General features: G+C 39.2%; 1 protein-coding gene across 8 annotated transcripts in view; it reads right to left on the reverse strand.

The window, feature by feature from the left end:
- Window positions 1–1,777: 1,777 nt before the first annotated feature.
- The window catches only part of col11a1a (collagen, type XI, alpha 1a), an 80,330-nt gene continuing 66,510 nt past the window's right edge, over window positions 1,778–15,597 (reverse strand). For all 8 annotated transcript variants that reach the window (XM_030398456.1, XM_030398459.1, XM_030398457.1 and 5 more), the window contains 17 exons: window positions 15,490–15,597; window positions 15,037–15,090; window positions 14,893–14,946; window positions 13,907–13,960; window positions 11,201–11,254; window positions 9,733–9,840; window positions 9,409–9,462; window positions 8,952–9,005; window positions 8,059–8,166; window positions 6,869–6,922; window positions 6,738–6,773; window positions 6,591–6,644; window positions 6,226–6,466; window positions 5,938–6,050; window positions 5,419–5,487; window positions 3,744–3,977; window positions 1,778–3,122 (listed from right to left, as the gene is read on the reverse strand). In XM_030398456.1, coding sequence (XP_030254316.1) covers window positions 2,976–3,122; window positions 3,744–3,977; window positions 5,419–5,487; window positions 5,938–6,050; window positions 6,226–6,466; window positions 6,591–6,644; window positions 6,738–6,773; window positions 6,869–6,922; window positions 8,059–8,166; window positions 8,952–9,005; window positions 9,409–9,462; window positions 9,733–9,840; window positions 11,201–11,254; window positions 13,907–13,960; window positions 14,893–14,946; window positions 15,037–15,090; window positions 15,490–15,597 — 1,596 coding nt within the window. In that variant the 3' untranslated portion in view covers window positions 1,778–2,975. The remainder of the gene's footprint in view (window positions 3,123–3,743; window positions 3,978–5,418; window positions 5,488–5,937; window positions 6,051–6,225; window positions 6,467–6,590; window positions 6,645–6,737; window positions 6,774–6,868; window positions 6,923–8,058; window positions 8,167–8,951; window positions 9,006–9,408; window positions 9,463–9,732; window positions 9,841–11,200; window positions 11,255–13,906; window positions 13,961–14,892; window positions 14,947–15,036; window positions 15,091–15,489) is intronic.

Here is a 15,597-nt window from a genome sequence, read left to right on the forward strand (position 1 = left end):
TCCTGAGACAAACACTGTTAAAGGACTCAAAAAGCAGGCTGAAAGTAACATGAGTGTGGAGCGGAATTTGCTTCCGAAGCCACGGGGGAACATTTCTTGATTGTTTTCCTGGAGTGTGTGCTGTTCCACATGAGTATTCTCTTTGGTAGCTTCTCTACAAAGACCCCCACTCCAAAGAAAGAAAGATAAAACGAAAATACAAAGTCCATTTTCTTTGCTGCATAGCACGGACTTGTCAGTTGTTATTATGTGAATTTCTTTTTGCACTCTTGGAAGAGAAAATAAAAGGTTCAGCGGTGGTCAATCCTTTGAAGTGACACAGGCCATCGCTAACATTTGTTTCAAGGAGGCTCAGGAGGGCTGAATACTAATTAGGTTTTTTTTCCCTCATAATTTCAAGGAGAGAAGAGGAGTTGCAGAGGTTTGCAGCGATCTGGCTGAAACAATCTACACCAGAATCATAATTAGAAATACTGCGGATACTTTCAGGATGAATTCAATTATAGTTTTAAGATAAAGGGGCAGAAATGAAAACTTTAAGCAATAGTTTGGCATTTGGGGAAATCTGCTTATTTAATTCCTGGCCAGTTACCCTTTAATTTCTTTTTAATTTATCCTGAAAGTTTATTTACAAGATTATGTTACAACTGTGCAGATAGTCTTCAACCAGGTAATGCAAATCCCTTTCCCTCCCCTGAATTGAATGAATAAAAAACATCTGTCCTCCTGATCTTCCTTGTAAAGATTGTTAGCAATAGTCTGTGTTACTCTGAAGGACAGACCACAGGTTAACCTGGAAAGAACCAGAAACCTGAACCAAGAAACATTCGAGTGCGAAACCTGCTGTAGAAATGCTATTTGTTTGTTTTAACATCAGCTTTTCTTCAGACGAAACAAACAAGATGTAATATGTTAATTGGTCACATCAGTCTGGTGAACAGGTCTTGTTGCCGGAGCCAGACTAGGTGTCATTTCCAGTGTTTCTGCTAATCACAGCTAACAGGCTGATGCCTCCAGGTTCAGATTTACTGTATCTTATCACCTCTGTGTGACTTTGCATGTCTGAGAACAAGGTTCAACTCACACTTCCATTCCTGCACTTAGATGCAGACAGTTAACAACCTCTTTTCCACACCAAGCCAAACAAAACTGTCATACAGTTTTTCTGTGTAGAAAAAACTTAAGACTTGGGGGTAAATTAAGTCATTCTGAGTCAAATGGAAGAATCTCAGACAGCTCGGTAGCTGAAAAACAAACAAAAAACCCTAACATTTGTCATACAAGATTAAGACTAAGATTACTGTGCTAAAATCTCTTCCTACTGTATTGAAGCTTTTTTATCCTTTTTGAATAATAAACCTGGATATTTCCCTCTATCTGATTGAAAAAAACACTTTCAATCGGTTGTGTGTGTGTTTGTGTGCCCCTTGAACAGGCAAACACTCACTACACTCAGATCCAGTGAAATGTCCGTAGCTAATCTGTCTCAGAGGAACACAGCAATAAGAAGCCATACTGGAAAATGTATTTATGCATGTAATCTTTTTCATTCTTCCTATGACAAACCAAATGAGATATCTTATTCACATTTCCATTCATGTACTCAGAATGAAAGGAAATTATTGTAAGATGGTACTTTATTGGTTTCAAGAGAGATGGAATTGCACCAGCCCAGAGTCTTAGTCAAATTAACATAGCTTTGATTTAAAGCATCTGACATTTACAGTAGTTAGATCTACTCCAAAGTCATCTAACACAAACCATTGAGACATTCAGCTCACTGTTGTTTAGAATCCAGTTTTTAATATTTAAATGAACTATAAAAAGCACATTAAAACATTTTCTCATTTTAGTTACAAAAATGGGTCACCTAAAGGGCTTCTCATTGCATTCACAGAAGGATTTGAACAGTGGATGTTTAACAGTTATCGTATTTCTCTCTTAAAAAAAATCCCCACCCAAAATATATAAACTTAATTGCTTAACCAAGGTATATACAGGGCATAACATCCTTGCATCGTACAGGTTATCAAGAAAGTTTGAGGTATACAACCGAAATAAAAAGCCTGTCAGGAAACAAAACAGAGAAAAAAAACAACAAATAGAATTAAATAAAGGAAAAATGAATGCCAGGATTGCTTCCTACTAGCACAGGATCACAACATTAGTGGGAGATGTTGCCGTATACGTGTTGGTGTGATACTTCCAGTTGGTTCACCTACGGTCACAAGGGCAAAACAGCAAATAACCTCAAGCTTTGGACTGTCAATATATACAAAGGGCATACAGTCTAATTTAGCAATAGAGAATTGTTTGAATGCTCACTTTATTTGTGTCATGACAGGTACACAGCATGTGTTCAACAAAATAAAATACCAGAATTATAAATTTATTTGATTGAATGATGTCTTTAACTTACACTGTATGTCTAACCAACATTGAAACATGAGAGCTGGAAGCAGAATCTGATACACATGCAAGTTTTGAAAGTGGATTCAGAAATAACAGTATTGTACAAAATAATAATTACAGTTTTTTTTTTTATAATTATCAAAATACACCTTCTTTCTTAGCACCTCTTTATACTTTTTGTGTTTTTTGAACAAGCACCATTGTAGTCGTTTTCATACAGCACCTGGAGTATCCAGAGAGGAGGCCTGTGTCCCCTCATGTCTCCTGACCCCCTCTCTTGGTTACCTCCGATTCACCCTCCTCTGCCACACCTTCAAATGTCCTTCACCTTTGCTCCGTAACGTGGTTAAGTCATGTGGTTCGAGCCCTACAAGGGCAACAAGTATTTTCCTGGGTTACACGTACATACATGGAAAGACATGTTTGCTACACCATCTCTTATTCAAAACTTGCATGTGGCATAGAAAAGGGTGGGGAGCTAGAAATGGGGTTTGGTGGTACCCAAAACGTCTCAACTTGACTTTCTTTGCTGGCCCCATCAAGTCCTTTTTTTTCGTTTTTACTTAGCCAAGGAAGCAGACGGGCCCAACTTCAAACCCAAACTTCTGGTTAGGGTCCCCAAAGTCAGTCAACATGACATCGATGATTGGAACCTGATCGATTTTGGGAGTATTTATCTCCATCACAGTCTTTCCATAGCCCTTTCTCGTCTGCAATAAGGGAGACACAGAGATGCAGAGGAACCAATTAGACAAGAAAACACCAGAAAAATAAACACAAACACATCTTGCTCTCCAGATTAAAAAAAAAAAGCAGACTTGTTTGATCCAACAAAGTCACATCATCATTATTTTAATAGTTTTAAAAATCATACTGGAATCATAACATCTGTCAAAAAAATAAAATGATTTTTTACAATATCATGCAGCCCTATTTTTGTCATGTTTATAACTGTAAAAAGGCTTTTACTGTGTGTTCATCATCATAAGGCCAGTTTCATTTCCTTGGCCGGACCTGCTTGGAAAACTTTGATAATGTGTGCCTGAGAGAGTTGTGACAGTCATCGGCTGTCATCAGCTACACTCATAGCTTTCCACTCTTCTTTGTTTAACAACTAACTGTATTTCTTTTCAGTAGTAATTGTTGTATTGAGTGCCAAATGGATGAGAAATTGATTATAACCACTCAAAGTCTGATAGTTAGGTTAGTATAGGTTTTCTTACTAGTGGTAGAAAGTTAACTCATCCAAAACATGTTACTTGAAAGACAAGTTCAAGAGCCAGCACTAGAACGTCTCCATAACAGTCATTTTGAGTGGTGCCAATGCTTACCGCACATCCATCTGAGAGGGCCTTGATGTAAGGGTTATTGTCGTAGGACATCTCCTCATCGTTGGCGCCCAGGAAGCGCAGTGCCTTGTCATAGCTGTCGCTGGTGGCGTCATGCCACGCCACAGACTGGTGGCAGCTGTAGGTGAAGTTTTGCCTGGCTGAGGCTGTCAGTAGTCTGAGGAAGGTCATCTGTACCATGTTTATTGAGTTTCCATCTGCGTCAACATAGGAAAGCTGTTGTTGGGGCAAACAGAGAGACAGAGAGGTCAATGTAAAGAAGCAAACATGAGTCTACATTTTCAATTCACAGTTGCACTTCTGTTAGAAATGTAAGAAAGAAAGAATACATAAAATAATAAAAACTTCCAGTAATAACCAGAGTCTGTTTACAGTTCTTCGATAGACAAACAAAGATAACAGACAATGCTCATGTTTGAGCTCCCATAACCAGATCAATAACCAAACTTGTATTTACATGAACAGTTGGCTGCATTACTGAAAAATAAAGCAAGATGAAGATACTTTGACTTTCTGGTACAGGATGTATGAATTTCTGAATAGGTTTAAGATAAATTCATAACAGTTTGGGGTGAAAGAATTACATAAATAATATGAAGACTAGAGTTTGTAAATGCTGAAGGAATTTAAAAGAAATCTATCTTACAGATACAACTGATCTAACTAGTTTCCTTGGACATTAAGAGTAGTAGAAGTATAAGAAATTGGCTGATCTATAAATACCAGTTAGACAGAGGTTTTCCATTTGATACACAGTTACCATTGCTGCCTATTAACCAATCTAAATTACAAAGCAGCGTTTACAGTGCTGGCAAAAATGAAATGCTGATTAAAGCTTCTGATGTGCAGGCAGAAAAAAAAATCAGATTCCATACATAACTGTACAATCTCTGTGTTGTCTGTGTTCTCTTATATCTTAGTTTAATATATAAATATATTCTGAGAGTTAATTTCAACTTCATGTTTCTTTTTTAAAACAAAATAAACTACAGGACTGTACAGAACACATTTGACCCTGACGAGAACTTTGTGTGAACCCTTCCTAAAACGTGCATTACCAGGAGGTGTACTGTACTTTTAATCCCACATTCTATGACAGTCAGGCTTTTAAGTCTGCATCTGTCGAAGTATGACACCAGTTTGATGGAGCAAGACAAGCTTGTTTCTTTTATTTCTGACTACAAGAAACAGAAGCTGATGTTTACTGAGGGAATTTTTTACTGTTCAAGGGCAGAGTGAGAACTACTGGAATGCTAAATTCTGAGGCATTCTGCTTGAATTCTCCATAATGTTTTATTGATGCTTGCTTCTTTATATGGAATCGTCTAAGAATTGCAATGTTGTGACAAAGAAAATGAAGCACTAGTTCAAAAGGAGTGAGATTATTTAACTAAAAGTTAATCATACTTGTGATAAAAGAATATCCATTGCACTTTGAATTCTCTCTGCTCTGTCGTCTCTACAAATGAATGCTAACTCATTTGTGTAGCCTGGGATGTTTTTATGAGGAGCAACTTTGGGTCACTGCCTCACAATTTTATGGGTAATGCTGCTATTTGAGGCTATTAGCAGCTTGAGTCTCTGTACAGGTGCAGAGGAGAATGCAGAAAAATAGGAAAGATGAAAAAATCCATTTAGTGCAGCACTATAGACTTACTATTTTACCACGCTTAAATTCACTGAACCATGACCCAGGGGCTTCTTTTGGCCATGAGGATATTCTGACCTGTGGAAAACAAACAGAGCGTATTAACAGCAGATATTATCATGGGCAGTATTTTCTGTTATAAATCATGGAATGAACATAAAAAAAAAAACTTGTTGTAGACAGCACTGCCTCAAGGGTGGCATCAAAGTTTATCATCTGGGAGCAGAAGATAAACTTGTTTGTTATTTTAATATCTTTGAAATATCGTTTTCAAAAACTTCATACATTCAAATCATTAAATTCCATTTGCCTTTTGGTGGTTTTCCTGTTGTTTGCACAAAATTGAATATCAAATCTGTACAAGCTGAGCCCTGAAGCAAACCAAATGGCTTCTCCTGGCATCTTCGGCCCAGTGCTGTGCTGTTTGTTGATGTATTGCTCTGACATGATGGCTTAATATTTGATGAGAAATGATGATTACAAAGAGGGAGTTATGAATCTCGTGGGTACAAATCCAAAGCCACTTACTCCATTGGACTTCTTATCCGGATAGATGCAGGTTTCGCCCTCGGCGGTGAAGTTACAGTATACTTTGAAGGAATCTCCTGAGCAGCCTTGGTTTGGATCAATGTAGTATTCGCCTAAGGAGAGCAAAGCAAACTCAAACATCCTGTTTAACTTATGTCCACAGAAAATGGCTCAAAGTGTGCAAGAATCCTTCATCCGACTGTAAGTGAAACTCAGCTTTATGGTAACTTACTTACTTTTCATATACATGTCATTTTCTTTCAGCACTCCTGATCTGATTCAACTTACCATCAGGGAACTCTGGGTGACAGAGCTGCAGATCTTTGCATGTTCTAGCCGGGTTGTTTTGTGTTCCCATGGGGTACTTCATGCGTTCAATGTCCTGTTTGAGGTTGTTGAGTGAGCCAAAGATGTCCTCCATGCCCTCGCCATAGTCCATCATGGCTGCGTCTGATTGCACATCACTGGAGCGCTTGGTCTTCTTGGGTGACTGGATAGGCAGGGGCTGGATGACTTCACCTGGTGGGCCCTGAAGGTTGTGGCGGGAGAAACAGATTTAGATTTCATACTTAGACATTTCATGAACTTAGACATTACTTCACTAACTGTGACAATTTTCACTTAATGAAAAAATGGTGGTTTTAAATACTCACAGGAGGACCAGGAGGACCAATTGAACCAGTATCTCCTTTTGCACCCGCGGGACCCTGGAATAAACATGAATAGAAACATATTACCTAAGATACATCTAACATACACACAGTGGCATTATGTCTTTAAAAGCACAGATAAGTACTTACAGATGAACCCTTGGCTCCCTTTGGACCTTGAGGACCCTGCGTCAGACAGGACATAAACACAGCGATTTGGCAAAGTCATTCTATTATCAGTGTAGAATCTAAATGAATGACCTCATCAGTGAAAGACTTACAGGCAGACCAGGGGGACCTGGGGGACCGAGCGGACCGGACGATCCACCAATACCCTGTGATGTGATAAGATGAAAGCAGATATACATTAAGGAAACACTGGAGAGTATTATTGTGAGGCTTGAATAATGAGTGAAAAGAAAAAGCTAGAATATAATGGCACAGTGCCAGGGACATGGAATGAATACTTAGTTTATGAGCTGAACAGATGCATAATGGTAAGAAGCTTTCACATGGAATTATGGAGATTTTTTATTAACTGAGAGAAGAAGTAGCCTTTATTTTGGAAGACCAAACACTGCACTTGTTGGGGGGCCGATTGGTTGAACCCAGCGATTTACAATCTTGTAGCTCAATTTTGTCAGGAAATGAAGACAAACAATATGAGGCCTATTTTCTGGCCCTAAAATAGAAATGGTAAACTGAGAGAAAACTTTTCAGAAGCCCTTGTTCTCTGACAAAAGACGACATTATGATTTCATTAGGCTTAATCTCCAGATACTAAATCCAACTCATCACCTTAAATCACTGAGTCGGGGCACGCTGAGACCCACAGCAGGACAGAATAGCATATTCAGTCGTTCTGCAATGTTTATTCAAAAATGGATGAAGGCTGTCATCAGCCCTTTATTGAGACCAGGTTTTAAGCAGCACTGCCTTGTGTTCAAGTGGAGGCTTGCAGTGGTTGAACAAAATATTTTAAGGAAACTCTTATCAGTGTTTTTCATGATGCAGAATATTATATTATCACAGCAGCATTAGATACACAAAAATTACCACAATTCAAACAAGTGTTAAAAAGAAAATCTAAAGTGTACAGTTCAAGGTGTTCAGGCTGCTCACTGGAAAACAGGAGAAATGGAAAATGGTTGGATGTTGAGTGGAAAACTAGAAATATGTGAAGCTCTATTCACTCAGAGCAAATCTGTCCAAAAACAATCAATGGAAGACAACTGTTTACACAAGATGCCTCAAACCCACTCTTTTAAAAACCAAGCTGGAACCAACAGAATTTGTTTGCTCACAGCGGATATGGGGAGTAAAGATGTGAAGCGCAGTGCAGGGCTCAGCTGCAGTGGCTTTTAATCAACAGCAAGCAACTGTGGCAAGACCTGTGGCCACAGTGGAAGGGCAAATGGGCTAAAAGATGGCCCAGAGGACCAACGTGAGAACAAAATCATCAATTACTTACACTGTCGCCCTTGCCACCGGGAGAACCTTGGGGCCCGGGCAAACCTCTGTCTCCCTTTTCTCCTTGCTCACCAGGGGGTCCAATCAGGCCAATCAAACCTGGGTGACCCTGCAGGGCGAAAACAATTGTGCACACACAAAGAACAATCAAGGATAACAGCAATGTTTCTTCGCGTGCTCAAACTTTAAAGCTGCTGCATACGCGTGTAACAAAAGCAAAACTTTAACAGCTTTTTTCCACAAAATTTAAATGCACATGGGAGGCTGGAAGGACAGAAGTTTCATTCAATACAAATCCTCAGAAATTATAATTGAAATGACTCCCCTACAACAGACCCCCCCCCCCTCCCAACAAAACAACGGTTCACAACACAAAGATGATGAATTTGAAATAGGCAAGCTCAACCAGGCCTGCTGATTTGACAGCATTCAAAATGCACACCAGCCAAGACGGTGCCTCTATTGTGTGCTTTTAAACTGCTCTCTCTCAAGCCGTCATGTCGGTGTGTGGGAGGAAAATTAGATAGAGTAATGTGTGCTGTCTGAATATCGTTTGCAGTTATATTTCACCGACAAATTTGACAGTGGCAGTGAAGAAAAGAGCATGATTAGACAGATTAGAGTGATACATCACATTCAGCTGCATGTTTAACCCTGGAAGAGTTTTTCTCTTACAGCAGCTATGGCAAAAACTAATTCCGTTTCCAAAATGCTAACATAAGCCTTCATTTCATCAGCTGCAAAGATGAGAATATTTGCGAGTAGAGAGCAGTCATGACTGAAGTCTGAACTAAGATCGGTGTTCACTGTTTTCAGGTTTATTTTTCAGCCTATTTAGAAGGTGGGCAATGAAGCCAGCTTCCAGGCAGACATAAGAAAAAGGGCAAGACTCACCTTTTCACCTTTAGAACCAGGATCACCTTTCAAACCAGGAAGACCAGGAGGACCCTAAACAACCATAAAATAAGTTAAAAATACATTTCACAGATGGAGTACAAAGAAAAGGAACAAAAGTAGCATCAATTATACAGGTATATTTAGAGAAAAGCAAGGAGCATGGAAAAGCAGAGATGACAACCATGTGCATATTACATACACTATATGTCTTATGAGGAGAGTCTAGCTATTGGGAAATATGCATATCCAGAGACAGATGAGATGATTTACAGCAATTTCATCTATGTATGTTCAGTACAGAGAAAGTAGGTTTGGAATAAGACTGAACTTAAAGACTTGGAGCAAGGGTAAACCTGACTCTGTTAAATGGGAAAGAATATCTCTCAACTCCAGTTAGATAGATAAATAATGAAAGTGAGCGGGGGAGAGAAAGGGAGATATTGTGCATACTAACCATGGGACCAGGTGGACCATCTTGTCCTGGGGCGCCGGGCAGTCCTTGTTCACCCTGTGAAAAGCCGTTCAATTGCAGTGAGCATTATAGCCTGCTGTATTTCTCTGGCCTGTCATTGATTTTCTGTGCTCAGCACGATGATTAATAGCCCAAACAGGGAAAAAAAGGGTGCTGGAATAAACAAGCGAAACTAAAGTATAAGCCAAATGGATGTATTGATTATTCCATGAAGTCTATCATCATGCCTTTGCGGTGTTTTTTATGTGTACACTGTGTGAGTGTGTCTGAGTTTGAGCACGTATGAATGTATATGTACAGACTTACGACAGGGCCAGGGATTCCACGCAGACCTTCTGGACCGGGTTTTCCTGGAGGTCCCTGGGGTCCAACTGGTCCTGTTTTACCTGCTGGACCCTCAGCACCTGCCTCACCCTGTATGTGGATATGAAAGTATTGTTAAAGCCTGACTCAGCCTGAAGAATTTAGCACAACTAAGGAATTTGAGCTTACTGTACCAGGCTAAAAGTAGAGTTTTGTATAATTTTAAGGTTAATGACAAAGACAATGGTAAATGTGGTTCATTTCAAAAATGTAAATAAAACGTGTTTGAACAGTAATGCTAGGTTTGGTAATGGGATAGAATAAAACCTTCTATATGTGTATCTTGTCAGGTTTTTGTTTTGGAACCCTTTCAGTATCTCACAGTATTTTTGTCAGAATTCAGGCTGCTTTTAGCTTTGAATTATGCTGAGACAGTATGCAGTGAGTAGATCGGGTAAATGGGGACAAGTAAACAACAGTCTAAGTTATCAAGTGTTCCTGTTAGTCCAAATGAGGTTTAGAAGAGGGAAAATAATAGATGGTGGTATAACCCTGCCATGTTTTTCTTTTTAAGGTAATGAGGAAAGTACTATGGCCTCAAGATTAAAGTGTGCCACAGTTGACCAACTTTAATCTGAACTACATCAATATCCACACAGACTAGACAGCGCCCATGGAAATATTGTATCAAGTTTGAGCTGCAAGGTGTCTACAGATTACAGGCTTACTGCAAACTGCTTTAACTAATTTATTCAAACTAAAGTGTTTTACAGCTTCACTTTCTTTCTTTTGGAAGTAAGAGATAAAACTCCAAGAATTTAAGGCACATATTCAAGGACGATTTGTAATTTTCATAACATGAACATATTTTATAAAAGGTGATTATCTTTGAGTGCAAATTTTTATAAAATTGCTTTAGTACTTAAAGCAGATATCTTTAGCACAATATAGTGGTATAGTATTACATGTAAAGTAACCAGTGGATATGCTGAGAAGAAAGCTATATTTTTGTAGTAAATGTGATTTATACTGAGCATGCACCAGCTAGTTCTAATTGTTTATGTCAATGCTCAAAGAAACAGATCATTTGTATAGATTCAGATACTTATGAAACTAGATTTGTGTAAAACAAGTGCCATCCTGGAGAACGTCATTGGGGCCGAATTCTCACCTAAACCAGTAGAGTATGATTACTGTGAATACCTGAGGGCTAGAAATAAATAGCGTTTACTCCTTTGTCAGTCTTGAAATTAAGTCACAGCACAATGCAAGAAACAAGTGAATCTTAGTTTTACTCAAACAGACTGTGTCCATAAATTTCCATCTAATTTAGGCTGGAAATTAAATTACTTCCGTGTTTTTGTTTTTTTAATTCAAGATGGGGAACAATGTGGGTATGGTGGTGGGAGGGAGCGGCCAAGGGACTTGCTGAGATGGCTCTACTGTGAGGAGGATGAATTGATTTTGTTACCTTAGCGCCCTTCTCTCCTTGCCTGCCCTCTGCACCAGCAGCTCCCGGAGGTCCCTGAGGGAGATGACAAGACACCACTTTAGCATTTCAACGACAGAGCATCAACACACACTTACTGTTCAACAAGACTGTACACACCAGGGGACTGACTTTGAACACCGTTTCTGAGGCCAACCAAATGATCAGTGAGCAGAAACATTTGTCGTGTTTCAGTGTGTTAGTTAGATGTGCAGCATATGTTAGCTGAATGGATGCTATGGTCTTGTATGAGAGACCAAGGATATAGTACTGTAGTTGTGGATTTTTGGTTAGTTTACATCTTATTTTAGATTTAGTAGTCAGTTTAGTAGTCAGAAGTATGTAGCTACTTCTGACTGCTTATCTGAATATAAGTATATATTTTTCTATGTGCAGCATGAACAGGCTACAACTTTCATTTCATTGTCCACCCTTGTGTAGCAAAATAACAACACATGAAACCTATACCTTATATACTACTAAAAAAACGTTTTCACTGCTTATTTTAGAATAAGTTTCAGTTTGAGTTTACATTAACCCTGCACTAGACATTTTGCTAGGCCTTCTCCTCCGGCCTCTTGGCAATTCACTTTCCTCTTATTTGATTTCATATTGAACAATTGTCTTGCCTGATAAATACTCGGTGGGCGGTGTCTTCGAACAGCGATGATAATCCAATGCCCTTGAATGTGCACTACCATAGCTATGTCAAGATCCATTTAAGTGAAATGCCTTTGTCCGCCCACACAACCACAAAATTGTGCTGCCATGTACACATGCACACAGACACACACACATAGCCATCTTCAGTCAAGGGGTTGGCAGGCCGTCTTTCCTTTCAGGTCAGGATCTCTCATGCACACAGTGATTTCTTTCAACTCCAGCTCTGGTCACCACTCTTCAAGAATGCTCTCTATCCAAATTCCACTCTCATCTGGCTGACTGAGGCCTGAGAGCTATTGACTGAGAGCCTATAATGTCAGCCTGCCTCCTGTCTTAGAGCTTTCATCTTCTCCTGTTCTCTATCTTTTACTGGTAGTGAAGAGGCAGGCTCTTGATCAGCACAAAGGGGCCATTTCAGTTGTAGCATGACAACACAGTGGCTAGAGTCAATGTGTAGTTGTGCTCTTGAAGTCAAGGTATAAAACACAGATTATTTATTTACAGAGAATAGTGACCTATACCCAAATAAAAATTACTTAAAGCCAGATGAGGTTTATTAGTTTTCCATATGTCTTAATCTGAGAAGCAAAGTTGAATACTGTTCAGTATTAAGGCATTAAGCAAATCAGATTAAACTAAAAATGTTGCTATGCTAAATTGACTTATTCAGAATCAGTGGCTGTGCTGATGAAAAATGTGAGGATTGATGCAAATGTATACAGGCAAAATGCTGAGAAGACACAAAACAGGCCCTATAGATCCTAAACAACTCTTGCTGTGAAATTGTGTATTCAAAGGAGCAACCTGTTGGAGACTAGCAGGGATCATCTCAGGTCCCATTTTTTCTTAGTGATTAAAGACCTGTGTGTGATAAAATAGCCCTTTTCCTTACTATAATCCTGAGGCCATTTAGGTGCAGCATATGCTGATACCATGCTAAATACTCAGAATGTAAATTACATCGGGCACATTAGCAAAGCAATCAGCCCTGGTTTAAAATGCTTGTCATGTCGTCCCCCCTCACTTGAGATTGTGGCTTTTTTTTCAAAGTCCAGAGAATGGCTGCTCATTTTCATGTGGACTTTGAGCTTCACATCATATTGTAAATATGTTAATGTTCCATTTCGGATGTGTGCATTCGAAAAGCAGATTACTGGCTTTAGACTCTAATACTGTGTGTTGCATGAAGAAGATCTCCTTATTGTATGAAGTGAGAATGGACATCAAAGAAACAGAAACTTTTAATCTCTTAAAATCTTCTCAAAGTAAAAACCCAGATCCTCCGGTCAAGGCTGACAGAAATCTCACAATCAACACATTAAATGATTTAAGGTTTCGATTTAATTTTTATTTTCTTATTTTTTTTTGGGTGGACCAACCCTTCTCCTTTCACACCCTCTTAACGACTTTACCACGTCCATGTTATGCCTTTGTTTTGCTCTGGCTGTCAGTCAGCAACCATGGATCAATAATGTGTCAGACTTGCTATATCTCTCTCACTTTCTTTCGCTGCCACAAGGACGTAAATGAGTTTGGAACAGACGCCTCTTTTTTCCAGCTATTTTTTGGTAAGCCTTTTCAATTTCTTGCTAAGAGAAAAAAGAATGATTTTCACATCTTGCCATTCATTTCTCAACGGGCTTTAAGGTGGATTTCTTTGCAGACAGCGCAACGCCTTGACCCCTTAAATCTCCCACTTTGTTTTCCCCACTCTACTTTTAATGAAAATGAATCTCTCCTGCTTTACTGCCAAGATTGAGTTGTTGGGGGGGGGGTTTAGTGAAGTGGGGCAGGATCCTGGTCTGTTGGAGCCAGAATACAATGCCAAAAATACACAAGGCATTCATCTGTTTTAGAATAGGGCTAAGGCATTTCATGTGGGCTTGTTCAGTCATGATATTTTTTATCAGAACGATTCACTCTTGCAGTGAGTCAGTCTATGTTGGATTATTGCAAAAAGCTCACCAGTGATACACAAAAATAAAAATATGGTTGTAATTTTAGCTCTTATGGCCACAGACTTACTCTCTTGCCAGGTGGTCCAGGTGGGCCAGCTTCTCCAGATGGACCTGGAGGTCCCTGAAAACAAGCAAGGAAACAGGAGATGCAGAATACTATTAAAGAAAAGAAAACAAGTACTACAAACATATAAGCGCTTATTTGAATTTTGATGAGAGAAGCTCATTCTTTTGTTATATTTGCCAAAAATGACAATAACCACCATACATTGATGTTTAGGGAATATTCAACCATGGGATAATATAGAAGAGTTAAAAACCAAAGTTGGATGAGGTTCTACACTGCAAAAAAGTATACATACTGGGCTGCCTGAGACACTCGTCCAATTATCTCAGAGTTAATTGCAAGCAATCAGACAATTCTTATCATAATTTGCATAGGTTCTCCTTTCAAAGAATGCCTAGTCACTCTACAAATGCATCATGGTTTAAGATACCTTCTCAACACTGTTTTCATTTCGTTAGAGCAAATCAGAATGCAATCAGTGTGCATAAACAAAAATTCAAATATGTAACATTCATGGAGTAAAAAAAATACTAGTGTGTTTTTCTTTGGCAATGATAAAGGCTCATTTACATTTATAAATATTAATAAGCGTTGTGATTTGCTGTACTCTACACACGGCCAGCACATTAGTGTTTGGCTGTTATTTCTAACCATACTTAATGAATCTGCAAAGCAGATAAGTCCAGTTACCGTACACCCAAGAGTACAGAGCAAATATCATGAATTAAAATGCTGCAGTCTATATCATTTACTGACTAGATATAATAACAGCTTTTACTGAAGGCGAACTTGAGGTGGACTACGACATTAATGATAAACATAAACAAGAGATATTCATACTCATTCATACACAGTGACAAAAAAGCAGATTATCAAGATTCTATTATAATTAAACTATATCATCCTCTTATAAAATGTCCCTCAAGTGATCCATATACAGTACATGATATATACTTGTGAAGTCCGAATACTGCGGAAAAACGTACCGGCTGACCAGCCTCACCATCCTCTCCCTTCTCTCCTGATTCCCCATCAGTGCCCTATAAAAGAGAAATGTACAGGTTAGATATTTTTTAATTTAAAAATATCCACCCTATTAACTGTAAACTTTACTTAAATGTCATACTTACAGCAACACCTGGCTCTCCAGGAGGGCCAGGGTCTCCAGGGAATCCAACAGGACCCTTTAAAGAAGAGAAATGAGATGCATCAGTGTAGCAATAGAAACCTGAAGTGCTGCTGCTGAGGCACATCTCCCTGGATACAGATATTAAGGCAATGGTAAGTAATTTAGACAGTGATTTAGTCCTGGTGTACCTGGTTACAACCATTGAAGGCAATTTGATGGACTTAATGATGATGTTGCAAATCCATGAGAAAAGGCCTCACTGCATTCCATTACCATGCAGGCATAAAATATAATCTCCCTCAATAAAAAGGCTTTTTAGCTCTTGAATATGTTCTAGGATAAAACTGCCCACCTCTAGGCTGGTGGGGGACATTTCCTTTAAAGCAGTACATGTGAGCCTGATAGACTGAGTGCTGGAAACACTGCAGATTTTCAGAGTATCTGGCAGACTTACAGGGTTCCCCTTTGGACCGTCATCCCCGGGGGGTCCTTTGGCACCAGCAGGTCCAGCAGCTCCAGGGGGGCCAGCCTCTCCTTTCTCTCCTCTCTCACCTTTAGGTCC

The sequence above is a fragment of the Sparus aurata genome, chromosome 19, assembly GCF_900880675.1.
Source record: "Sparus aurata chromosome 19, fSpaAur1.1, whole genome shotgun sequence".
Classification (NCBI taxonomy): domain Eukaryota; kingdom Metazoa; phylum Chordata; class Actinopteri; order Spariformes; family Sparidae; genus Sparus; species Sparus aurata.